Source organism: Bombus fervidus, chromosome 3, assembly GCF_041682495.2.
Source record: "Bombus fervidus isolate BK054 chromosome 3, iyBomFerv1, whole genome shotgun sequence".
Classification (NCBI taxonomy): Eukaryota; Metazoa; Arthropoda; class Insecta; order Hymenoptera; family Apidae; genus Bombus; species Bombus fervidus.
Window position 1 is genome coordinate 17,949,639 of NC_091519.1, and position 27,326 is coordinate 17,976,964.

At 45.8% G+C, this 27,326-nt stretch overlaps 1 protein-coding gene across 2 annotated transcripts in view; it reads right to left on the reverse strand.

Moving 5' to 3' along the window:
- LOC139985651 (protein gustavus-like) overlaps positions 1 to 27,326 on the reverse strand; it is a 186,838-nt gene that overhangs the window by 133,509 nt on the left and 26,003 nt on the right. Inside the window, exon 1 of one of the 2 annotated variants that reach the window (XM_072000246.1) lies at positions 23,911 to 24,019. The exons of the other annotated variant lie outside the window; for it this stretch is intronic. Within the exon in view, the coding sequence (XP_071856347.1) occupies positions 23,911 to 23,927 (17 nt within the window). The 5' untranslated portion in view covers positions 23,928 to 24,019. Of the gene's footprint in view, positions 1 to 23,910; positions 24,020 to 27,326 lie in introns of those variants that run through there. 2 annotated transcript variants of the gene reach the window in all.

The following is a 27,326-nucleotide window of genomic DNA, read 5'->3' on the forward strand; positions in this document are numbered from 1 at the left end:
ATTTAATTTATTATTCTTTTACCGTAAATGTACAGGCAGGCAGTCTTGCGAAGTGTGTCGGACGAACGGATGGCTTAAATTTATCTATGGTTTTTAAAGGCTGAATATGTGCCGCTACAGCGACGATATACAGTATCGTTCGTTCAGAGCTTCCAATAATCCTGGCAAAGCCCCGAGAGGATTTGTCCAATATTTCAGCCTGGATGGCAGAAGATAATAGAGACGTTAGGTTCGAGCACGAACCGCTGCGAACCAGACCGAGTAAAGTTAATTAAATTCTCTGATCTGACAATAACCGTTCTTTGATCAAGATTTTTCTGCGCGATTATCCTAATCGTTCGTGAACATCGTCGCAAAGTAGCCGCTCGAATTTCTTCTGTCACGCTGAAATTCCTGTGTGCCCATTCTATTTTTTCCTATTCCTGTGAACGGTAGTTGGTGTTTTCGAGAGAAAAAACGATCGCGATACGAAACTACGTAAACATGTGCACGTAATTACCGTTGCACGCTCGACCGTGCACAGTCATTGTCTGACTCTGAACGAACAACTCTCCTTGAAACTAATGTTACTTCGATGCGCATTTGTCGCTATTTATCTCGTGACTATGTTTACGGCTACGTGTTAATGAATAAATGGTGCGGAGTTTACGGTTTGATAAAAGTCACTTAACGAACGACGACAAACTTTCAATAACGATATGTTTAAAAACTTATCGTTCGACGGATAGAGAATTTTTCGAACAAGTACGTCAATGCAAATTACTTGTATTATGTTGAGTATTACATTATATCGCGCATTGTTGCTTACCGTTCGTATGACACTGGAAAAATCCAGTTCTAACGAACAGTGATTATAGAAATGCTACGTAAAGTGCAAAACATTCGCCAGAGAAAAGAGGAAAGAAAAAGAACATTCGAACGTCTCTCCTCGCTACGACGCTGTTATTTCAACTAACTGTACGACTATTTAAAACGATCTCTCGGGCCGCGATTCTTTCTCCTCAATTAAACGAAGTATAAAAAAAAAAAAAAAAACAGAAGAAAAAAGAAAAAGAAAAAAGGAAGGAAGGAAGAAGGCAAAATGAGCCCCTCTGCCGGAACAATAGCAATCTTCGAGCACTTGAAGCGAGAGCGAAGTTTCGCAGAATTTTCTCTCCGGGTTTCCCTCCAGTCGCGATGGGCTGGCGCGCGTTAGACATCGAAACAGCCGCTTCAACCGCGCACTGCTCCAAGAAGTTAAACAGTTTGCCTTGGATGGTACTGCCAACACGATTATTATCCTATTACACCCGCGCAAATACGCGAATTGCGTAACTGCGCGCCGCGTGTTACTGGTACACGTACGTACACGTACGTAGGCATTTACACGTTGATTTTTCCTTCCCGTTCCCGGTACAGCCTCTTACCGCGTACGTACATACGCGTCGATGTACGTGCAAATGTACGTATGTATAAACGTAGGTACAAGTGTACGCGGGTTGACGATGGCGCTCGCTAGAGTAGGCTCGTCTACGATTACGCGATTAATTAATGAGTCGGCGTGTCGCGCGTTACAATCACGGTCGGGCTTGTAATCGCGGTGACATAACCGCGTCGATTCGACCCGTCGCGTCGCCTCGATAATTAATCGACGGAGGAAATTACACGCGCGCGCGAAACGCGAATGTCAAGCGACGATGCCGACCGATTAAGAGTACAATCCCATCGAAACCAGATATCCAGATTATGACGCGGTTCCGACGCGTCGTTAGCTCAACGATCGAATCGTTAACGAGGTCTCGATACGTCGGAATTATTCTACTCGCCGTGTATCGATGGAAAAGCGCGCAATAAAGCGCGCAATAAAGCGTGCCAATAAAGCTTCGTTGTAACAGCGAAAGAAACAACGTCCGATAGACACGATGATAGAGAGGATGAGGCGATAAAGCGTCGTCCGGAAAAGAGGTCGTGTCGCGTTTCTTCATTCAAGTTCGTTCGGCTTTGTTGCCACGGTTGACGTCAAAGACGCGCGCGCGGATCCGTGTGCAAGCGGAGATCCGGCATTTGCCCGCCACTTCGTGACGAGAAAGCTGGAATTTGAATTTTCATTGGCTCGGCTCGGGCGTTCTCTCTTTCTCTTACGTCGCACAGAAAGGGCTTAGAAACAAGCTCGAATGACATTCTTTCTCTCCTCTTCCCCCCGCCCCTGCTGGGAGCTTGACATCGGCGTGGAAAACCGATAAAACGGAGCAAACACACTCGAGCTACGCTCATCGTTACGCGATGATTAATTGCCGCGTTCGAAAAGTAATAAAATTGCCAGCCAATAATTCACCGACGCTCCATTTGTTTCATCACCTTTTCCTCTCTGATATTTCATTTGCCAACAATGCGTTTCCCACCGTTATTCGTCCAAGGTACGTTTTTCTTGCATAATAGCACGCGTGCTCTTTCGTTTCATCGTGGAATCGTTCGATTTAAAGACAATGATGTTTCAAAGTTCTTCTCTTTAGTCGCTACGCCGCTTGAAAATCTATCGTGATTTGCATACCCGCTCGTGGGATCTCGCCGTTCTCTCTTTACACCGCGAAAAGGAGCAGCAGGTTGCGCTGGCAGACTTTTCTCCCCGCCGAAGACATTGGGTACGAGTAACAACGAGGGCCGTGTGAATATTTATACGCGATTCATGGAGAGTCGTATTCGGTTCGCGCGTATGCTCGATGCCGCATGCTGCACGCTCGTGAATTTGTCCGAGTGTAACGTTTCACGTCACGCGACCACAAATCCAGTCGGTTGGTGTTTAATCAGTTAATTTAAGGAAGAATCTCGCTCGGATCGCGCAGGTTGTAAGAAATTCCGTAAACGTTCCTTCGGACCGACGGACGACGACCAAGAAACCAGACGACGAAGGTGTTTGATCGTTATTAAATTTCAGCCTGCGCGGCCCACCGTTATGAAATTTCCACGAACGTTATTTTCTCATCAGCAAAATAAATATTTCCTTAGCTTGTCGGGACAAGGGAACATTGTCGCGAGCAAACTTCCCGTGGTCGAACCGCTCGCTAGACGAAACAATGCCAGAGCAAATATTCCGAATTGCGATCTCGTATAAATATTTATAGATCAATTTACGAGAGAGATCCAGAAATGTCGCAAAGTCATGCTGCGTTCGATGTTCGCGACGTAATTATCATAATTACACTAAAGTATTTGATACGTAAGAAGGCGTGGAATAAAAGGAACAAGACCGTTTTACTGTAAACTTATGGCTTTCACGCGAGCAGTCGGATACAGCTTCCATTCTGTTCCTTTCTTCCTCCAGGTAGCTCGATCTCTTTTTTGTCCGGACTTTAACAGCCGTGAAAATTGCTTCGCATGCAAATGAAACGATGGCCGACGTATCTACGAGCGGAACGTTAAAGCAGCAGGGACGAAGCGAAAAACTTTAGGCGCGTCTCTGGCTCCCGGTTTATTTCCTTGCGTCGTTATTAGACTGATCGACCAGCGCGCAGCCGCCATCGCGCATTACAAGAAACAACTATCTGGGACTTCGTGAAATTTACGAGGCACGAGATTCTCTACGGCACCGTTCGAAACACAGCAGACGTATCCTGAGCAAACGCGAACGCAATAAAATCGGCCTGTAGCCGGGCTACCGCTCGAATTGCTCGTTCGAGCAAGATACTCGCTTCGATTCCCGGAGGCGACCTCGTGTGCCTTCGACTCGGAACTTCCACGACAGAAATTGCATAATTATCGCGGCGACTACGCTCGTTTGCCCGTTGGGACCTGCCCGATCGTCAGGAAACCGTTGTACCGCCACCCTGGCAAAAACCATTGCCAGGAACATCCACGACACTGTGTAAAGTAAAATCGAGGCGAACGAGCGCCCAGAAATCCGGTTTCTATCGTTCACGTAACGAGCGCGCAAAGTATTATAATATAACCAACGAATGATCGTTAGCGAATAATAAAAGCGGAGAAGGTGATTACGCGACGAATTTGTCATGGTAACCTTTGTACGTATCCAATTTCCCTTAATTAATATTTTTAACCAAAAATAACGCGTCAAGAGAGAGTAGATGTAAATTAGATTGGATGACGTTCGTTCGCTAGGTTTTGTAAGTTGAGATGAATACAGCAGCGCAAACGTTCGGATAAACGAACCTTTCCGTTCACCGATGAAAACGTATTAAATCCGTGGAAAAGTTCCGTCGTTTGTCTTCCACCTTTGTAGGAGAACGTTCGTTGAATCTATTTCTGTCCTGCCGGCCTGGGGCGCGAAACGGATAGTGTTTGAGTTAGCCCATTGATACTTCGTTGAGTGTTCGGCACTGACACATCGGTGGTGAAAATATACGCGTGATATTGAATTTTTCATGAGCCTCTGAGGGAAGATAAAGTTTTGAAAAGGGTGTATACAAGCGAAATAGTTCGCTCGTTTTGAAAACTACCGAAGGATTCGCGACACCTAATGAGATTCCGTGCTCCTGTTGCGAATATATGCTGCTATTGTCCATAAAAATTTGAACGATAAAAAAGTGTTACATACGTAATACATTCTAACCGTATATGCGAATAATATTAATGGCTGGCTATTCTAACTGGAGATATTTACGTGCATCGCAGCGATAAAACTAGATGCATTGCCAACAAATTAAAACTTCATCATATCGCTGGATAATATAGGGAACGATAAATTTTCCGCAAGATCCTCTATATTATGGAAAATAATTTCTTGGATCAGATAGGCTCGCGTATTTCAGCGGTCGCCAGATGCCTGCAAAGTTAAGAAATAATCATTTTTCTCGACGATCGTGAAGGTATCGAGCGACTGTGATTTACGAGGCCTATCATCCGTTTACGAGGTCGGACTAATATCGACGAGGTTCTCATTCGATGGGGGTAATTTTCCAGACGGTTCGAAACGGGCGCATTCGTCTTTTCTTCGGCGACCAACCGCTCGTGAACGACCGCAGACGCAGCGACCGCGATTACACAAACCTACATTCACCTGAAATATTGCATGTAACACGACCTTGATGAGGTAGCCGTGCCATTCATGCCACGTACAAAGACATGCCTCGACTTGGGCCGTGCCAAAACCGACGATGCCAAGTTCCCTGCCATTTATCGCCACCCACTCGTTCAAATTGTTCGCTCAAATTTCCCCCAACGTCACATCCAACTCGAAGTCATTAGCAATTTGACGGTAACAACTTTGAATATTTCAGATCGCTAAACTTCCATTATTCGTCACTCGGATTTGCAACGTTTCATCTTTGCTTTTTAGCCGTTTTTCTACTCGTAACTCATATTACGACGAGACTTGCTCGTTTAACGCCTAGACAGCTTAATTAAGCCGTGACCCAATTGATAATCAAGACCTTCATCAGCTTTAAAAGCTTTTTAAAAAGGAGTCGTTTCATTCGCAAACGAAAGGGTACGTAGTGTGACGTTATGAAATATGCAACTTGATGGAACGAATATAATAAAGGCAGATATAACGAACGTTGGAAATGATCGACCAAGCACCGAATCCAGCACCGATTGATCCAGGTCCCTGCTGTAATTAGTCTCGTCTCTGATGCGCGTTATCACGGCGAGGTTTCATGAATATCCTGCACTCGAAAACATGCCGGAAACTGAACGGTCGGTGAAAAGCCGTGCGGGACAGGGGAACGCTTTCATTAAAGCCGCGACAAACACAACGTCCCATCGGTGTCGCTGCCCGAAACGTAGTAGACACTTTGAAATAATAACGAGACCAAGTAGTTCGTATAAACCGTGCGGAGCGATAACCTTTGTGCGCGAAATTGCGCGAATAAAGCGCGCGTGTTTCGTTAACGAGAAACGCTTTTGCGAATGGGTGGTGGCTCGAGTTTCAGCAAGTGGAAAACCGAGCTTCCACCGTCCTCGTGGTACGAACGTTGCCAGTAAAATGCTCCTTTTCACGGTGAGAGGGAGAGAGAGAGGGAGAGAGAGAGAGAGATTTCATCCGGCTCCAAAAACGATACCGATCATGTTCATCCTCGCCTTCTGTCCCCTGCTCTTTCCCTCGAGGAAAGAAGGCAACGCGTTGATCGCTTGCGAGCACGAAACTCTTCCAGACTGTTGCCAGTGCTCGTTGCTCGTAGAGTGCATTTTATTTCGATAATGCGATTCGACGAAACGATTTCTTTCACGGAGAGATACATCGCCCGATGGAAAATTAACCGTGTGCCACGCGATCGCAAATTTCCTGCTCACCGCGGAAAGCACCTTAATCCTGGACAGTGGAACGTGGTTGTCAGCGCGGGAAAGGGACGACGCGTCGAGCGTGCCACCGCACGAATTACGTGGATTCATTTCGACGAATCCTGCAATGTTCGGCCAGCGGTTTTTGCGAACAGGCCAAGCGTAATCCAGGCATCGGAGAGGACAAGCCGCGAGGAGAATTGGTCCGCGACGACTGAATCGCTGGTTGGCTTGGAAACCATCCGTAAGGATCGCGCGTTGATACATCTGCACACCGTTGGTAAACTGGGCTACGCGATATCGATTGCGAGTCGACCCGGTCGAGACAGAGTGGTCGTATGCGCGACTTTATATACGAGGGATACGACGTCGGCGGCGATGGTAGCAGTCGCTGCATCGAGCACATGCATAAATACAAGCAAGGATACGGCTACACGACAGGCCGATTAAAAGTGGCTAATTTGATGGAAAAACTCGTCAGAGCGAGCACAAAAGCAAACGACGTAGAAAATCGCGCAGGGGAGGAACAGCAGCCCGGGAAATACGGGGCATTTAAAATACGGTAATAAGGAGAGACGTCGAGGGCTGGGTTTCGCCGTGCGTTTCTCCGCGGTGCACCAGTCGTGAACGATGCCGGCACGAATAATTGCCAGAGAAAAAATTCAACAGTCCGTTGGTAGAATCGTAGCACAGTTTCATTGAAAAGTTCGTGAACTTTCCACCGTTCGAGTCCACGTTTGGCGAAAGCGTACGAGAGGTACATTTTTCTTTCCTTTCTTTCTCTCGTCTTCTCTCTTTTAGCGGCGCAGGGAAAAATAAAATAGAGAAGCAGCGATGCAAATTATCAATTAAAGACGGCAGTTTAACAACCGTACACACGATGTATCACGCTGTGACGTATCCGTCCCCTGACGTTCACCAACGTCGAAATTTTCCCCCGGCAAATTTAGACCGCATTATTCGATAATTAAGCCCTAGAACGATAGCCATTTAACCGGTCGATTAGCAAGCGGAGTAATTATACAACATTCATGCAGATCGGTCAGCTAATTACTATAAAATCATCGATTCAGACAGGAATTCCCTTTAGGTCGATACGTTACCTACCCACGTACAAGCTTCTCGTACATAATCGATCCGCGAGCTATCCTTTTCCTCTTTTTTCTTCTTCAAAAGAGCGACTAGCGGCTTCCCCTTTCGCTATGTAAATACGTCGAAAGCCTCCTATATGACACAATCGAGGTAACAGGCGTCGATTACGTCAAAGTGAAACCGGCTCTTTCATTGTATAATACGCGGACGGATTTAACCACGGCCAGGTCGCAACATCGAACAGGAAGCCACGCGCGCGCGAGTCTAACCGAACGCGAATCGTGGCTTTCACTATCCTTGGCAATTGTTCGCGCTAGATGGTACTTCTGGTCGCCTAACTCGCTCGACTTAACCGACCGTGAACATCCTCATGGACCTTGAATACGAATTGAACGCGTTCTACGTGCAACGATTGGCTTCTCGCTGACAGTGGTGAAACGTCATCACCGATTCGCCGATCGGACTTTACCTGAACCACCTTCAAGGTTGTACTAATTGTATCGTCAAATTGATCTACGCTGAGGCAACGTTTGGCTAACGATCGGACCGAGACGCACTTTCCCTGGGAAATTCGGAACGACCTCCAGCTCGACGATTCAAAATTCACGCGAAGAGAATGTACAGTCGTACATGTAATTTGGGACGTAGTCCATAAGTTTTACTACTAACGGAGGCATCGAATCGATCGATTTCGAAATAGGTCGCGTCTGTCGAAAGATACATTCGATACAAGAATATTCCCAGTGAGCGGTTAGAAATTTTAATCCTGCTTATTCGCTGACAATTAACACGGATCCTTTGCCAATCGAGTCGCTAAGAGAGGACGCGTTTGAATTTCACAATCGACGGAGTAAGAGTAAGTCTTTTAATCGTATCTCATGTCGAATCCACCAAAGTTGCATCCTTTTCTCGTTGCAACGCGAAAAGACGAAAACGGATATTAACGCATCGGGTTATTTGTTTCGATTTCGAGGGATGTTTCGACGCGAACTTGGCCTATATCGAAACGAAGTACCCTCGTTGAGAAATACCGCAACGGATATTGCTCGATCGCGTCACGGGAATAATAAAAAGATACGTGACATAGTCGTTGAAAAGAAAAAACCGTGTCGAGAATATCAACCCGTAACGAGGAAAGGTAACCTTCGTAATCGAGAGCCGCTCAAATGTTGCAAGTGTAACGAGCAGCGAGATTTCACATCGCTTCGATCTCTAATTGCAAAACGTTTCGTGGGAATCGAAAACGTGTCGACAGCCTTCGACGAAAAATCCATCGACTGGATTTTATTTCGACGAAAAGTTGAAACAACGGTCTTCCAAGATAAACGATGCAAGCGAGGAATTTAATAAACACTCGATACGTATCTGACACGACGGATACTCTAAACTGGAAGTTTTTCACAATGTTTCTAACGCAACGGCTTAACGAATTCCAAATTTTAGAAATTTCCTTCGTTCCCGATGATTCAATTCAGTCCTCTTGTGGCCGTTGTTGCGTTGTTGAAATGGAACGTGTCGTGTGATTTTTACGAAATATACTCATTTTTCCTTTACTAAGCAAGTAGTTTTCTTTCAAACAAAACGACTGATCTTGATAACCATCGACGCTCGAAAGGCAAAGAGGAGACACGAGGGAACGGAGCCAGAGAAAAGCGTGTAATACTCAGCTCCTTCGGAACCATTATGAGAAAAAATTCAATTTTCGACGTGGAAGAATCCGAGGAAGTTGCTGGTTCGATAGAGGACGTCGAAGATGATCAACGTGGTATTTATTGAATTTCGAGGATGAAAAATGCAAGCAACCAAGGGATGGGTAAAAAGAAGCAGGTGAACGATACCGACCGGTGGCAACGGCCGAGCAATCGCCTCCTTCCCACTCTCTCGTTCACGTTCTTATGCCGTACGTCCAATTTGGTCGTGAAAAGGGTGTAAGAAAAACGAAGACACGGAAGACACAAAGGGAAGATAGCAGGAATGCCCTTCCAAGAAGCACCCTCTGCAAACACAACCAAGCAGATGGACTGCTCGAGGCGCTGTTCCCTTCACCATCCACGAAGAACGCGTTCCATCGCGGCCATCGCGCGACAAAGTAGCCGACCAACTGTTCTCGAGTATTGTTCCGTGTTTTCCGGACGAGTTGGCTCCAGAATAGCTCGTCGTTCCCTAGAATCGAGCGTCCATGCCATTTTCCCTGATTCTTCGTTTGCCTTTCGCACGACTGTTTCTTTTTGGCTACTTCTCCAAGCGATAGCGACCGTATTCGTGGATCGTTAACCCATTTGCATCATGGCTCTACTTAAGAGGACTGGTCCCTATCACCGCGCGCAATCGGTAGTAGGTGCAGTAAATGACATCCGAATTCTTCATGGAGTTTATCGAAAATTTACTGTTCAAAACGATTGGTAGACGATGTTATTTCGCAAACATCGCATCTTACATTCTTCATAACAAAGGAAAAAAGTAAAAATTATTTATTTAAAAAAAAATTATTTAGATTAAAATCCGCGCTTGGACGCAAATGGGTTAAACAGCGACAAGGCGATCGCGTCGTTGTATCGTTAAGCGGACACTCGATCGAAAGAAAACGAATTTCGAGATGTAATTCACAAAGAAGAGAGAAGGACGAGACGACTTTGAGCCATAAAATTTTTGGTACAAGCGTCCGGTAGACGGTCGGTGGATTCATCGGCATACATCGCGAAATAACTGGGCAGCTCGTTAAAACGCGCCAACCATGAATTTTAGCTAATTAAAATACGCGATCCCGATATCGAAGCGGCGGCGGTGTTCGAAAAATGCATTAACGGTAAAGTAAACGGATAATCCGGGGAAACAGGGGGAGCGGAGTGGAACGTTATCGCGATTGTCGCGGCGCGCAACAATTGAATTAACGAAGAGATTAATTGCAAATAATAACGTTATAAAGCGGGTCCGTGAACATTCCACTTGGGCAAATGGTGCGGCCGTTGCGCCCCGATAACACGGGCCGCGTTATTGCTACGTTTTTCATCGGTGGAGCGCGCGGCATGGAGCAACGTGGACCGGAAGAGGGCAGGGGGCGTTTACTTCTCTCTACTTTGCGGGCTTATATTTTTTACGGCTCTTCCACGAGCGAGGGTGAAAAGGCTTCTCATCAAGGCCAGGCCAGTGCACACGCCGTGGCTCCTCCCAGAATTTTCAAGGTACGCGACACGACAAAGAAAAGCTCGTTCCGTAAAAAGGAACCGCGACTGGAAATTCAAGAAAAATCTCGAGTGTCCCTGAAATTTTCTGCGAGCGCGACTTCCGAAAAGGAAAGACGTTAACAACGCTCTATCTTCCAAGGACGGTGGCCAGATAAAATGCAAATTTATCGTAATTCTACCACCGTAAACATTATGAGAAGCCGAGTGACGCTATAAACTGACTGCTAATCGAGATACATTACGCTCTTCCTGTTATTTTACACCGCACCGATATCTTTTCATCTCCTGCTCATAAGAGTAGACCTTGCTCGATCTTTTTTTCTTTTCTGTCCTGTTGGATTGGAAAACAGATTTATTTGGAACTCGCAACGGTCGCACGCGATCGTCAACTTCATTCGAATGACGAGCCTATGTATATCTGATGAGCCGCGAATAAACTGGAACGAGCACGCTATTCTATCGAAGCCAAGAATTCATGCACCGAGGGATTAAGTAAGTACAAGTTTTCAGGTTAAGCCGGAGCGCTGGGATTAGTCCGGTAACTACAACGCCGGTTTCCTAGCTCGCGACCATTTCGTCGATACACGTGTACGTACAGCCAAGTTCTCCTCAAACATTTGTTCCGGCTTGGAGAAGCATTTGCTCAGGATTTCCAAACTCGAGACGACCGCCACCGTCCTTTCATAAACGCTACGTTTGCGGAAACAAAGGTTCAACGAATATTTTCAAATGCAAGACCACCGATGAAAATCCGCGGACTTCATAGACCTCTTCGTCGACAAGACTTTTCCTTTATTCGCACATCCACCTTTTCTTTCGTTGGACAGATATAAGAATTCGAATACTGTCGCGATTCGAAAGAAAGAGGAAACGCCATCCTTTCTTGTTCCCTTATCAATTCTGTCGCTTCCGGTGTCCCATACACCTTAAGTAGCGCCCACGCCAACGTTCTACGAGGACACAGACGGTGATTCATCAGCCGTTACTATGCCACAATAGACTTTTTTTTTGGTGCAAAAATGGCGCTCTAGTGAAACGCATACAAAGGAAGTGTCACTACAAAAGTCCGTTCCATGCACGAAGAATAAATGTAAAACGAAAAACAAAAAAAATAAAAAAAATAAAATAAAATGTGTAAATTAATTTTCGTTGAATTAAAATTCAAATTGAAAGATTTTATCCTTGCGTTTATTTAATTTTCATTCGCGTTTCTTCTATTAATTTCACCCGGAAACATTTTCAACTTTTCTTCGCGTCGGCGTAACTATTCCTTCTACATATTTCAATCCTAATGTTAGTCGGTGCTTTTTCTTTCAATACAACGTATTCTTGGCAATATATCCATTTATGGGCCAAATCGTGGCGTCCTCTATATATAAAGGATGAGCCGCGGAAATAAAAGTTTCATGGTCCGTGACGTTCCATCTTGCGCGCGTATTTATTTGCCATAAAGAATGAAATATCGGGTATGCACGAGCGAACCGTTTGCGGCGTAAATTTTAACATTCACAGAGTTTCTTGCCGAGAGTCAAAACAACCGAGAGCGACAGCATTTTTCTTTTTTATTTCGCCAACTTCAAACGATTAACCATATTGATCCGTAGAAAAATTGACAAAAAAAGCATCAGGCCGATGGAAAAGTTTCGTTGTCCGATTTCTCGTTGCAGCGTGCCACTTGGAGCGGATTCTTTGACAAATCTGAAACTAAGTTCCGATTAAATCTCCAAAGCGAACGTTCGATGGGACCGTCGACGCGTAAACGCGAAGCGCTTTATTAAAATGGAAGAATCGAGGATGGCAGAACGGCTCGGCAAGAAATTAATATCGCACGGTTCATAACTTTGCCAAACAACTCGAACACTGTTTATCTTCGTTATTGTTTCGCGGTGACATTTTCGACTATGTATAACGTTTATCGCACAACGAATCGACTTTTTACGTTCGCATAACGTAAATTAGTATAATCACTCGCAGCCTAACGATAAATATTTAGCATAGAATAATTAGCAAAGTTTGCACGCGTCATTACCCGATCGATGTTTGTATCGACGCTATTCCAACTTTGACTCAGAAAGTTCGCGCAAACGTTCTTTTTCTATTGTTTATGTACGTCGCCAGCAATGAAATAAAACCGAGTGAAAATCAGACAGGAAATAAAGAATAGGTCTGGTTGTTATAGCGCGGAAAGCATAAATCTTCCAAGAACGACCAACAGATCTCGGAACAACCGATTTATTCAAATTAGACGGCACGAGTTCCGATTCACACAAGGAAAATGGTTACACGCGTGAACGATCGCCCGGAGACAGTGAGATACAAAACGATGAGAGAGTCACGTCTAAAAACGAGACACAAATTTCTAAGGAACGCGGATATTTTGTAGCGAACGTGTAATAATATGGATCCCGGAAAAAAATAAATTCGTATGCGTACTGAAAAAAAAGGGGAAAAAAGAAAACAGTGACAAACGAGATAATAAAAATCGACCTTGACGGAACGAAAGCTGGAAACAAACAGTCACGTCGGACAGTTGTGCAGTCATGAATAAATCGAGAGAAACCATAGACAAATAAGCGTATTCCGAAGAGATGACACGAGACAGTAGAAATATCACGCGATTTTTCGATCAAAGATACGTCGACGTAAAACACGAAGCGAATCGATGTAAAAGCGCTTTCGCTATCGACGATTATCATTCTCGTGCAAGGTTCGCAAGAGAATCACTTTTCAAAAATATTACCTCGTCTTGTCGAACGAAGTAGCTTTCACTCCACCCTAAGCTTCGTCGCCATCGTGTCGGCATATCGTTAACTGGAGAGGACAGTGTTTCCGCAGAAGGAAACATTTTCTACCAAATACTTCTCTGCTATTCCGCGAGCTATCTATCGGATAACAGACAGTCGAAAGCTACAGGCTAGAGGTAAATACGTGTCATACATAATTTCAGATTCAGAACAGTTCCCAGCGGCGTACGTACGTTGCTGGCCTCGGTTGAAAACCTTCCAGTAAACCGATCGGAGACGGGTGGAACGCGCGTTTTCGCTCGCAGCGACGAGGGAGCGAAGAAGCGGAGCGTGGGAGGGATCGAAAAGACGGAAGCAAGCGAGGAAGGTAAGAGACATAAAAAAGAAGAAATACCAGGAAGGGAAAAACGAGAAGGGATGCCGTAGGGGGTGGGTTGAGAGAGTTGAGAGTTGAGATAGGGAGAGAGAGAGAGAGAGAGAGAGAGGAGGAAAGAAACGGGGAAGGTTTTCCTCGAGCGCGTAACGACGTAAATAAAGGCGGTAAATCCGATCGAGAGCAATCCCTCGAGCGAAGGTGTGTACCAACAGGCGTGCATCGCAAACGAAGCGACGTATAGACGTGCGCGTGCATCGCCTCGCAACCAGAGAGAAGATGCAACGGAGCCGTGGCAGAGGCCAAGGATAGAATTTTCGAAGCGAACTCGCGAATCATCTACGTGCTACGAACACAGATGCGAATCTTTGTTAGTGCAAAGCAACCACACTCGGAACACGCTATCGCGTACACAGACGATGAACTCGCGTTCTGTATGCGTCAACGTGCACACAAGAATGAATATAATCATGCTGTTTTACGCGACGACGGTAGCGACGGCACAACCGACATACGAGCGCCTACGAATACCCGGTGAGAGCGAGGTACGAGCACGTACATCGCGTCCAACAGGGAATGCACGCACGAATTCCTGCAGCAGAAATTAGTATAATTATCGTCACCGGGTGAAGCTAGAATTCCGCGCTTCTTACCTTGCTTCGCAAGAGGAATTTAACGAACATTCTTATTTTATCCGTAACGAACTTACAAACAAGTATTTACGTCTGCTATTTCTCATTTACGCTTTGCCCGAAATAGAACTTACAGTTTTCTTCTTACGAAAGATATATTTTTAGGGAGATACATCGACTTATCAGAATACGCGTAGATCGTGGAGAAACAAACGATCGGAAATCGTGACACGACACCGTGAAAGAAAATAACACGGATCCGGATTGCCTTTACCGAGAGTCGTCTAAACGTTGAATGGCAAATATCCAAAGCAGCCTTTTATCTATTTTAGCGTAATACCAGTGAAGTAATAAATCCAGCGTATGCGCGAATATACGGAAGATAATATTATACATACAACAAAGTAGTTTCAACGTCCTTCCTCCATTTATAAGGATTTCCGTTCCCAAGGCTGCAGGATTTGCGATTTGATTTCCTTAAAAGGAGTAGCTAGCGAGTACTTCGCGAACTTGGCGTTTTCGACCAATCGGATATTCGAATTGACCGATCGTCGAAGGAATTCTACGTTATTGATATTCACCGTGACCTCGGGGTGGTTTCTTCACTTTCCTATGGATAACGCCTTTTCCCTCTTTGAACGGTACGGCGGATTACTTAATCCCGAGGACCAGCTACTCACGCTCTCTCGTCACGTCCCTTCAAACGCTGACGCAACCGGTCGCGTTTACACTGATCCGCGTCGTAATCCGATCGGTGAAATTGTTTCGTTCATAGCCGAGCAACCGTGAATCATCTTTGCTACCCTATCGTTCGGCGATCGATAGCTCGTTCTTTCGGAAATTTTCGCCTTTGACGCTGGAACTCGCGTAAAACTACGACGGACCACCGAAGTGGTCAACTTTCCTCCAGGGAAAACTTTGAAACAACCGATTGACCCTGTACGCTCGAACAATAATGCAAGGAAAAACAGTGTCTTCCACGTCGTGGCTAACGACAACGAGAAGTACAATGTTTCTTCGTATTAATGAACGTTATAACTTTAATGAGTCACATTGGTAAGTACGCACGCAAACGCACCACATGATCACGGTACCTATTACGCTTATGTAAACAGCGCATTGTACGTATGCAAAGAGCGTATTATATTTATATGCCGGTAGCCGCGGTTCGTTATGTAAAAGGGGCATTGTGTTAATGTAAATCTCACAGGAATCACCGCTCAGACGATTCGGGAATCGAATTAACAGGCGTAAATGATCGTCGAGAGTTAGTTACGACGTAAGTCGTAAGGGAACGATCCGAGTACGTATATAAAACTATCGATTGGACGATAGGGAAATTAAAAAAAAAAAGAGCTAATTCTTTGGAAATGTGCCTTTGCAAGCGACCCGTGCAACACTCGGCAACACGAGAGCGTTTTATTTATAAATTGTCCGTTGTCGATGTTAAAAACTGCCGGCTATGTGATACGACGCTTCCGGTAATAGAGAAGTAGCAGAGGTCATCTAATAGGAAGCTAAAGTAGTAAATTGCAGTAGCAGTTCGGTGCATGACGCTCGATGCAGCATGAAGGTAATTCAGTCGCGATATTACAGTTGGTACGACAACACGATTTACAAGTCGGTGCAAACAATTCTATTTCAGGGATAAGTGGCTCTCCGTGCGGTAACAGCGTATTCATGATCCATGCCGGTATGTAATCGGTATCAAACTGTGAGCTGTCCTGCGAGGAAACGCGACACGCTTTTCCGTTCGTTATTATCGCGAGATATCGATGGCTTTGCCACCGTAGCATCAAGTATCACAGACATCCACCTATCCTTCCAATCGAAACACGGTTCCCTTTAATTACTTTCTCGAAGATCTAGAAACGAATCTAGCAACTCCAAGTTGCTTCGTTTTGAAATTCGGTCAACCACGAAAGTTAGCGAATATTCTACAAGGAGGCTATTTTTATTGAAATAACATATTTCTTCATAGTTGATTAAACTATGTTGTATGTATGAAACGGTTGTCGTTACTTTGTACGTTACATGGTATTGCACGAGTATAGAACGTACAAAAACTTACCTGAATGACTGTAGGAGGCACTGAGCGAAGTACTATGGTAGGTGAAAATATACGATGATCTGTATTTGCGCGAATCTCAAATTTCATTAAGAAAGGATACCTAATTAGCAAGGATGCCGAAGCAGTGCACCGAGATCTTCCGGCTCATGCGCGCACCGCGGTCAGAGCGGAACGTTGTTCGTTAAGTTAGAAAATATTCCTGTGACGGGGCATCGACTATCTGACGACGCAAACGGCCAATTTATTCTTCCTGCTCACGTTGAAAATAGCAACCACGTTAAACGTTCGATCCGGTCAGACGGTAATAGAGCGTTAAATTCGGGACGATCGAGAGCAAAGAATATTCGACGATTTTATCGGGAATAGAAAATCGTCGATATATCGTGGATGAAATTTAAAAGTAGCAGCTACTTCCGGTCAGAGGGTAGCTAACGCAATATCTGCTTTCACAAGAAGGATTTATCGCGTAAGGCACCGATGCTTTCAGAGCGGACGCGTCGTGAAGCTCCATAATCGATTTTCTTTCCCCTCTCTTCTGATATCAGCCTCTAGCTTAATGGAACTGGCAAAACGCTTCTCTCTTCTCGGTAACCGAATTATCCGAAAAATGGCCGAGGATCGCGTACATGGTTCTTGGCCGTTTGGAAACGAATCGCTAGAAAGATGAAAGAACCTAAGAGACGACATAAGAAGAGAGGGGACGAGAAAGACGAGGAAAATAAAGGAAAAAAGAAAAAGAAGATGCGACTCGATCATAGAAATTACGTAAAATTACGCGGAAAGGAACGAAACCTGTTCACCGGGGTTGAAAGAAATTGCGGAAACGATAGATTTCGGCTGTCGAAAAACGCCAATCCCACGATCATTCGCGTCGCCGCGACTGTTATAAACGTGTGCGGATGGATCCACTTATTTTTCACCGAAAGAGAAAAAACCATCCACGTTTCCCATCGACAACGACGAATCACCGGACGGCACGTTGTAAACCTGCCACACGACCGCGTTTCTGTTTCTTCTATTTCGCGTTAGCGCGCAATCTGTCCCGATAAAGCGTAAATTGGAAAACTCATGGTCGTCGTCGATCACCGGGACCATTGTCGTGCAGCATCTCTAAAATAACAGAAATGAAAAAAAAGAAAGAGAGAGAGAGAGAGAGAGAGAGAGAGAACAGGCAAAGAGAGAAAAAGACGTGCATTAGCTGGAACGTTGGAGGAACACCGACCTGTCGCCAATCGATTACCAACGCCATCGCGAATAGGACGTGGTAATTTTTGCGTTTCAACGCTCGTCTTCGGAGGAAACAAACCATCGAGAATCGACGATCGGCCATTATCGTTTCATATTTTACGACCACCCCCGATCTAACCGCTATTCGTATTCCGGTCGCGAGGTAGACTTTCGAAAAATATAACGGGTGTTCCGGATCGGCGAGCGACTTCATCGCCGCCGCCACGACGGCCGAATACCAAAGAGGAGGTTCCCGGCCCGCTGTCTCGGTTGAATAAATTTCAATTTCAACTGAAATAGGGAGAGAAGAGAGGAGAGAAAGAGAGAGAGAGAGAGAGCGTGGTGCGCGACGTCGATGCGACAGCGACACGGTAAAGAGAACGAGTTCGAAGTGTTGGTGCATTTACGTAAGCCGCGTGTACCACTTCGTCTACGAATAATGCAATTAACTTGTTCTACAGATAGCGTAATTCAATTTCTGGAAAGGCACCCCGCCTCTACAGGTGAAATTAATTGTTCGTGGCGCGAAGGAGAAAGGGCTAAGCCTGCCGCGGTCGGGAGAAGGCGGAATCCGAGCGAGTATTCCGAGCAATAGCGAACCCCTTCTCCAAGGGGTGGAAGATTCTTACAGTGCTCGATATTCCAGATAACATCGCCGCGGCTAATTGCAAAGTACCGTCGCCAAGATCTCCTAGCAATTAATTATCTCGACAAGTGGCCAATTAAATAGGTAAGACAAATCGTCGACGTTCGATACGACGTAACACACTCTCGCTATCCAGCCGACCTAGATCGATGCTTAAAAAAAAAAAATCATTCGTGAAATCGGGAACCTGGCGAGAGGTTAGACAGTTTTGCCGCTATTTCATGAAGCCGCAAATTTTAGAGTAAGTTTAGTTACGGCTAACCTCGTGACTTTATCTCACGGTAACGCTCTTGTTCTTCGCTCTTACAGACTGTTAACCTTTTAGTAGATGCTCCGCGAAAAGAAAGAGAGGGCGCAGCAGAAATTTCCAAGAAAACACGCTTGAAGATGGATCTTCCTATATCGCGAGCGAAGGAAATATTGCAACGTAGGACGAGTATCGCGGACCCGACGACGCGCGATACAAAAGCAACGGCGCCAATTAATTCAAAGCTGACCGAGCTCGAAAAGCATCGAATCTTCGTGCAAATTGTATCGTGTGTAAACAGGGATACGGGCTAGCTGTTTTCATCGGTAGGATGGCGTGTTTCTGGCGACATCCGATTAACCAACGTGGAGCCGAGGTAGCTTCCGTTATTACGGACGAGTTGCCTCAGCCCTCGTGAGTGTACGATCCTACGTGGTTAAACAGGTGACTCGTGTACACAACGCCGCTTTATGGAAACGTACCCTATGAACCCGATGGTTCTCAAATCAGATTACGACCATCCTGTTAAGTTCTACTCATCGCCTAATCGAGCACCAGCCACACACAGTGCCCCTTTTTATCTCCAGCTGGCCTCTGCACTCCTTTGCATTTCGACGAAACGCGGCTCCTACTACTTGTGCTTACAAACATTGCGATTTCCACGAAGCAAACGGGCGAAACAAAGCAAAAGTCGATTATCGATCGAAACGACGCGTGACGTTCCTAAAGGGATCGACCAACTGTCTTTAAATAGCTTCTCTATGTCTATGAAATCAATTTCTTACAACACAAAATAAATCAAATAAATCAATAAATAACTCAACGACGCTAAGATCGTTGAGTTTTCACTTAGGAGACCGGAAGAAATTAGTCAAACACTGTCGGCGGCGTGTTATAAATTCAGGCGATTCTGCCAGGACGCATCAAGGAGCACGACATAGTCAACACCGGGTTTCTGTTCGAATTTCGTCGTTCCTCGAGCTTCTTCCGTTGAAACGACAGAGAGCAAACGAGAATCGGCAGACTCAGATATTTAAAACGTTTCGCGAAACGCCTAATTTGCTCGGACAATCGAACTGGCATCGACGTTCGTTATAAGTTACAGGTGAGCTGGTTATATTTCCCTGGGAGGCAGAGCGCAGGATGAAACAGCGAGTATTATGAAGCAACTGGACGAACACAGTTTTCAGGTTAGCAGTGCGCGCACAATATTCCACGTTCAAACTCGTATATCGCTACCGAACGTGAAAGGGGTCAGGCTAATGGTTCGCGGCGAGATGCAATAATCTATGCGATTCCCGTGGCGGGCCGCGCTGCTGCATCTACGTGTACGTTACGCTCAAACGTGTACACGGTGTCTGGTCGTAACGGTTACCGTGAAATTCAATCCCCTTCCGGGTTGGTTCGACAGGGAAAAACTGTTCACAGTAAAAAATTACAGCGAGATAAAATTGATACCGGGATCGTTCACCGAACGCCCGGTTATCTCCGATGATTAAAGTCCTAAAACCACTCTATCCTCGTCGAATTTATGCTCTCGATACTAACGTTGCGATCGTTAAACGCGAATAAGGGAATACCGCGTAGCAGGAAGTATCAGTGCAAGCGACAACCTTATCTTTCCTAATGAAAGTGTCGCTACCGATGATAAAAGCTCCCTAGGGGATGCTTCCGGCGTTACCTCGCTTCTCCCTGGTAATAATATAAGAAGCTATCTGCTTAGGAGTACGCGCGTGAAATCTCCTGGATACATATGTCCGCTCTCCACTATCTGCAATATGTATAATGCGAGCATTGGATGATTTACAAACTATGTGTACGAACGTGGTTGCAGCTGTATACCCTCTCTTCCCTCTAGATTTCTCCGATCCTCCGCTTCGATCTTCCTCGCTACAGTTGCTCATTATCGTCGAACAACGATGTACAGCTAGCTACTCGACGTTCTACGAGCCTGGCCATTTCCACCTAAAAGCGATATCGCTAATAGAATGGACGATCGGGCGCGTTCAAACCTGCTGGAAATTAGACGCACAATCGCGTTTACTCGATGTCTTCTCGGAAAACGCGGTGATTCCTCGCGTCGAAGAAAGAACGCGCGCACTCCAGTCTAGAGTGGCTTTCGTTTTACCTCTTTCTACGATTTCGAAGTAGGAACAATTTTCTTTCTTTTTGTAATTCGACGATAAATATTTCGCGGCTCGAAGGAATTCTTCGTGCGATGAATGGCTCTCGAACGCAGCCTCGAGAGCTCGGCTTTCTCCGAAATTAGCGCGATCAATTCCGCTCTTGAAAATTAATTGCCTCGCATGTCAAGAGGCTCGGTTGATTTAATCTCTCGGCTACGAACCCGGTGATCGACCGAGGACTCCACACTCGCTCGTTTTGTTCACGATTTTCCTTTATCCTCTGCCGATCGTACGTGAATTTTCCATCGATCTTGCCTCTGTCTTCTAGCCAGAAGACAGCGCGCGTATAGGATACACGAGGAGTCTGTGGATCGCAAATTCCACGGAGAAGGCCATATTCTTTCTCTAGTCCTCGGGAAAATAAAGGAAACGACGAAACGAGCGAGAATGCTGCGCGAGTAGACGGTCGGTGTATAAAAGTTTTATAAGATTGTCACCGAGTTGGGGAAATGATTTGGGAGTTCACGAGCTTGCCTCTCCTCTAAGGAAGACGAGCAGTGTGTATTACGAGGTGGCGCATACACAAGGACCGAGTTCGTAACCTCCTTCTCGTCGAGAGTTTAACAGGCCCTGGCTACGAGCTGAAATGCGGCCTTTCCACTTTACCGAACGGCAATAAAGCATCAGATACAACCGGCCGCAAGAGGAGAAACTCCTTTTCGCGTTCCTTACTTCCTCCACCTCGAACCTAGACTCTCGTCCCGGCGTACGAACGGACAGAGTTAAAACGTTTGTTGCTCGTGATTAATGGTAGCACGCGCTACGGTCGTTAGAACTTCTTTTCAACGTTTCCCTTTGCCTCTTTTCCTGTTTTCGTTAACGCTTCTGCGATCGGCTATATACGCGGGCAATTTTGCCGAGTTTCACGCTCCTTTTACCGTTACAAGGCAACGCGAGTTCCACCCGCTCGTGACCGGATGACACAACTTCGATTTTACGCGTTTAAATAATGTAGCTCGGCGCGTTACTCTCCGCGCTGCACAGTGATACTTATTGGGAACGTTCCCTCGGCTCCCTAACGTCGAGTCATTATTGCACGCGATAAAATATCGGATGCGGCAGGAAGCTGGTCGTTCCCTTCTTCGTTCTAGATAATCGTAGTTCACGGACGAGGAAAACGAACGACCGTTTTATGTCGCTGCCTAGCTAGCTGCACGCGTTTCAAAATATATGGCGACTAGCAACTTCTAACACGTTTTCGCCTGAGAATACGCGATTTACGCGGACAATTTGTCTCTTGTCGCGAAATATTCCTCTCGTTCTTCAAGTGTTACGACGCGTGACAACGTTAGCTCGTACAATTTTTCACGGAAAATCAAATTGTATCGGCCTCTTGACGACTGAATTCGAAATCACGAGTCCCTATCTTTCCATAGCCGTCAATCTGCTTTTCAATCTTGTTACGGTGTTCGTTAATTGTGCCGTAACTGGCAGTACCGGCGTGAGTTTTGTAGCCACAAATTAATATCGAGACTCCGGTGGCTGACTGATAACCAGCGAGTTCGGGATATGTTATCGTTACCGGATATCATAATGCGCGCGTTACATACAGGCACCGACGAGATTTGGTAATAGTCGTAACAAGATATCAGAACGGTCTATTTGCTTGGTCGTTGGCTGCGAAGCTCACAGGGGGCACAGCGAATCGAACCAGTGGAATTTTTTCCGATGCAGTTTCCACGATAAGACGAAGGCCACACATTCGTTCGCGGATCGTTTATTGCGATCGATCGAACGGTATCGACGGGCAAGACAGGCTGAGCGAAATCCATTCAATTTTTCACGAGGTTTCTCGATGACGTTTGATGCGTCTAATTTATTCAGGAGGCGTCGCGTGCTGCGCACGGAGCGGAAACGTCGCCGAGAGAAGAAACGCGGGAAGAGAAAAGGAGAGGAAAGAGAGAATAGAATAGAAGGCGTGAGTTGACGAAACGAGACGCCGTTAACGCTCAACAGTGTGCTAAGACTGATTTAATGGCGGCACGTAAAAACAAAGAGCACTATTAAAAACGAGTTCTGAATGCGAGCCAACGAGAAGCGCGGAAACCGCTGGTATTTTCAACTCGCGAAGAAAACGTACGGCAAGAGAGAAAGAAATTAGTCGTTTCGCTGGACAAAACAAATTATAAATATATAAATATACGCGTGCTTGTACAGGTATAGATGTATAGAGAACACGTAGGCGTTGCCAGGTTACTCCTACTGGCATCGGTGTTAATAACGAAGCAATTCATTAGAATTTAGCTCTGGCCGTTCCATGAATTTACCAATAAATTCTCATTACTACTCCGCGAGCTGCGAGCCAGCTAGCTCTGTAAGTACGTCACTGAGCGCGAAACGAGCAAACATAAAACTCACGAGGAAACCGTTTGGCCGATCTCGTAACACGGGACGCAAAAATAAACAAAGGGGGGGAAAGTTGTACGTTGCATTGTCGATATCCGTCTCTTACGTAAGCCTGGAGAAGAAGGACGAGTACGGAAGTAACGAGAAAAGAACGCAGCCTCGAGCTCTTCCCGGAACATTTTTACGAGACTAAATACGTATTTTCGTTTCGCCTTCGCCGACTCTTTGACCATTTGGCTCTCGATTCGCGACGTCTCGCGAACGCTTAGAATGGTTCTCGTAGATTTTGACACGGAGACAGACGAGATGACGGATGAGAGACCGCAGGATGTTTCTAAGCGCAAAGTCAGACGCTAAACGATTCGCGGGATAAGAGGAAAAGTTGTCCAGAGGAAACTACACGGAAGTCGGGCGAGATAATTTTCTAAAAGAATTCCTTTGTGTTACTAGCGAAACACGGGTGAAACTACGTTTTCCGAGAGAGAAGACGAACCGTAAAAAACGCGGCCGGTAAACTCCATAATTATTCACGAAAATGGGAAAAAACAGCCACGGCGAAATTGCCTGAAATTCCGAGTGTCGGGGAAAGGTTTCTCCCTGAGGAAAATTTTGCATAAGATTAGCTCGAACGACGGGAATATAGGATAGAAAAGCAAAGGCGAAGGGGTTCAGCCGGTTCTCACGCGGGTCACGAGGTCCACTGTGTGAAAGCATATTTATTCGATCCATTAGCATCGATTCGCAGGCCAAACTGCAAATTGAATAACTTCAAAGTCACACAAGCCACGTTGTATTAAATGCTGGCGTGTATTGAAAGTACCTCTATAGCGATCGACCCTGTTTTTCCGTGACAGGGAAAATTAAACGTCAATGCACGTCGAGGGACATTTTTTTCGGGTTGGAGAGGGAGGTACCGAGAACTCGTGGTCGGTAACGTTTACGAACCTATCGTTGCGCTGCATTAATTCCAGCTCGTCGAGTTCCCTTTTAATCCTCTCGAAAACATTTAACCAGCAGTGGCGGCAACATCAAAAGTCACATCCACCGATCACGTAGCACAGATCACTTACCAAGCACGACAAGCTGCCTTTCTAGACAATTATTATCGCGAGGGGACAGACGTCCTTGGATTCTGACACGTTGTCTTCCTGAGAAGTTCCGCGATGGCACGCACGGCTCCTTCCGTCTCGGAGGAAGTTTTCTTCTCGAATCACAGGCCAACTAACAACAACTTTGTACTCGGTATTGTTCACACGCGACCGATCAAAGAGCCGTATATCACGATACAAGGATAAACAGAGAGCAACGAAGAAGAACGAGGAAACTGCACGCACGCATCACAACATGTGATTCTTTTTCGTCGTCGAACGAACGAACGTGCCAGCGAACCAACGAAACGATAAAACGACTCAGTTGCTTTTTTTTATTTGGCTGTTACACTTTCGCAAGTTACCCACGTGACAACGAATCCACCTTGACCACGAAACAAGGTGCCGATACGAGGCACGAAGTAGCAAGCAACACCGTGAACTGAATTCGGTGGTAGCCGAAGCTACACTCGGGGCACGATTGACTCGCAGGCAGGCGCCGCCTGAGGCGCCTCCACCATCCGCAATGTGGAAACTTCCTCGTGGGCTCGTTACGTCAAGCATCCTTGTTTATCTACAGGATTTCTCCTGCCTTTACCTCTCTGGTTTCTGCCACTGTCGTATGTCACCGAATCGCAAACGACATCGAACTGTCGTGATATTCCCCGTGCTACGATCCAACATCCACAAAAAAAAAAAAAAAAGAAAAAAAAGAAAAAACGTGACTCTTCGTAGAAATAACTTCGATACACTGTTCGTTTCGAACCAACGTGTGTCTATGTAATCTCTGATACGTTCGCGGCAAAAGGTGCAATAAAAGTGCATTTAGGAAAATGCACGTATGACGCAACTTTGGAAAAAAGAACGACCACCTGAAACAAACGATTTCAGTCGTGATTCTACTTTATCGCAAAATATTTGCTGTTTTTCAGGAAACCGAACCAAATGCGCGAATTCGATTTACCGTAACGGCAAGTATCGGATTCTCCTTAATAGCGTTATCGACGGAAACGTAGAACGAAGACAACATTTTTTCCCCCCCTCTGCTTTCTAAGACGCCGGTGTGCTCGAAGGTAGAAGGGAAACTTGCCCCTTGGGATCGATCGATTGCCAATAGGTGTTTGTCGATACAAATTCAATATCCTCGCGCGCGCGCCCCGTCCACATACACTCTCACCTCCGTACCAGGGCACTCTATTGACGGTGCAGCTATTTTGGGAATAAAGGTGGGAGAGTCTATGCACGCTTGCATTTTCGAGCAGTTTCTTGAACGGCCGACCTGTCTACCTAAACCGATTTTCGAGCCACGCGCGTCAGAAATATGAAAGTCGCTAATGTTATTGGGTCATCCGGTTCGGCCGGCTCATTTGTCAACATAAACTCGCTGGAACGATCTCCTACATGTGCCTGCTTCTCAACCAAATAGTCGATGAATCTGATAAAACAAAGTTTCTCTTGAAACGAACGTTTGCGCCAACGTTGCTGTAAATTTTCCCGTTCGAAATAACGACAGATAGGATATCGTATCGACGTCTCTCGTCGAACAGAGACTTTGCATCGCTAACCGCTGTCGATACTCGCGAGCACACGCGGACAATAAAGTTCGAACGCCAGTCGACGATAGTTGATCCCAAAACGGAAACCGCGTAAATCACTCAGCGATGAAAAGAGAACGAGACGTAAGAACGGAGAACGAAGAATTTACACGCAGCTACTGCAAACTCGAGATTAGAGGATCCCTGTTGGATAAAAGTTAATTTTCTTGCAGGAAAAATGAACGGGTTCCGCGGTAAGACAAGCGCAAACCGTCCGTTCGTTGAACATGTTGGAAACGGCGAGAGCGTGGAAGAAAATGTTCGCAAAGCGCTTACTTCGCAGTCGATTTTGACGAAGGTCGGAGCCACGTTAAGAACAATCAGCCGGTAGAATATTGCTTAGGAACAAGTGACTCGTACCTCGAGTAGCCAATATGTATTCCAGGTGCATACAACGATCGAAGGTTCTTGGCCCTTGCGTGCACCGTTAAGTCAGGCGAACCGACCAGTTTCGAAGCCGTGCAGTCACACCTGAAGCCATCTAGCCATCAGTGACGAATTCGATTAATTTAATCGGACGAACGAACGCGGATACAAACGTGTGTTAGATTTTTTCTTCGCATATGCAAATCGTACGATGTAAAGTTTTTCATCGATTCAAAGGTTAGCTATACGTGGAACAATCTTTCGGAGAAACCGTTAAAATTTAACTACGTTCGACGTCGATCGTTTTCGACGTGATTCGTAATTTGAAGAGCACGAAATTATTATTTATTTAAAGAATGCATCATATATGACCCTAACTCCAAGCAACTCGGTCTAAAGTAAAGCATATCCAGCGCCACTAAAATACCGTGAACTGAAAGCACAGGAGGAGATCGATACACATTTTTCATATCTTTTTAACGTTTTAAGGATCGTTTATTCGCGAGACTCGAATACGAAACAACGATTAAGCGTGACATTTATGTCACGAAATGCATATCGATTCCCTTCCAGACGAGGCCGATCGCCGATTCTTTGGCCAGACTGCAAACAACGATCTTTTTTCTCCGACGAGTCGTGGTTCTCTGAGTGAAAACCGCGCAAAATAAATGCCAAGTTTCAAAGCCGCAGGTGCGTGCGGACGTGGCATTTATTAAATGATTATTTGCGCTGGACGCAACAAACGTTATTTATACTGGACACGTCAAATGTCAACGAGGAAAGAGAAACGTTACGAAACGCTGGTCCATGGCTTAAACCGGCGCGACGTTCACCATCACGTTCACGCGTATTCTCGGCGACATAACGCGATATTCGCGTGAAATTTTTGTAGTTTCGGGTCACGTTTCGTCAGACGTTTCGTTCCCGTTTTGACGACCGTACGTACGGTCACTGGTACAAGGCGATTCGCTAGACTAGAGAGTCACGACGAGTTTTCTTTTCTCTTTTTTCGTCACGGTGCGGCACGTCGCGAGAAGACATTACGAAACGAGGATGCGCGCTGCTCGAAAATCGTATGGCGCACCTGTGCAAAGAGAGAGAGAGAAAGAGAGAGAGAGAGACCCGTTCAAGAGTCGACTTCATTAACGGACACGCTGTTCCGTTCCCTGGCGGTGGGTTTTACGCATCGAATTTAAAGACATTTTCCTAATGAGCGACAGAAAAATAGCCCCGCTAGTAACCGACGTGACACGATCGCGCATTAATTTCTATCTGGTCGAGAAAACGTGATTAACCAGAATAATTTTTCAAC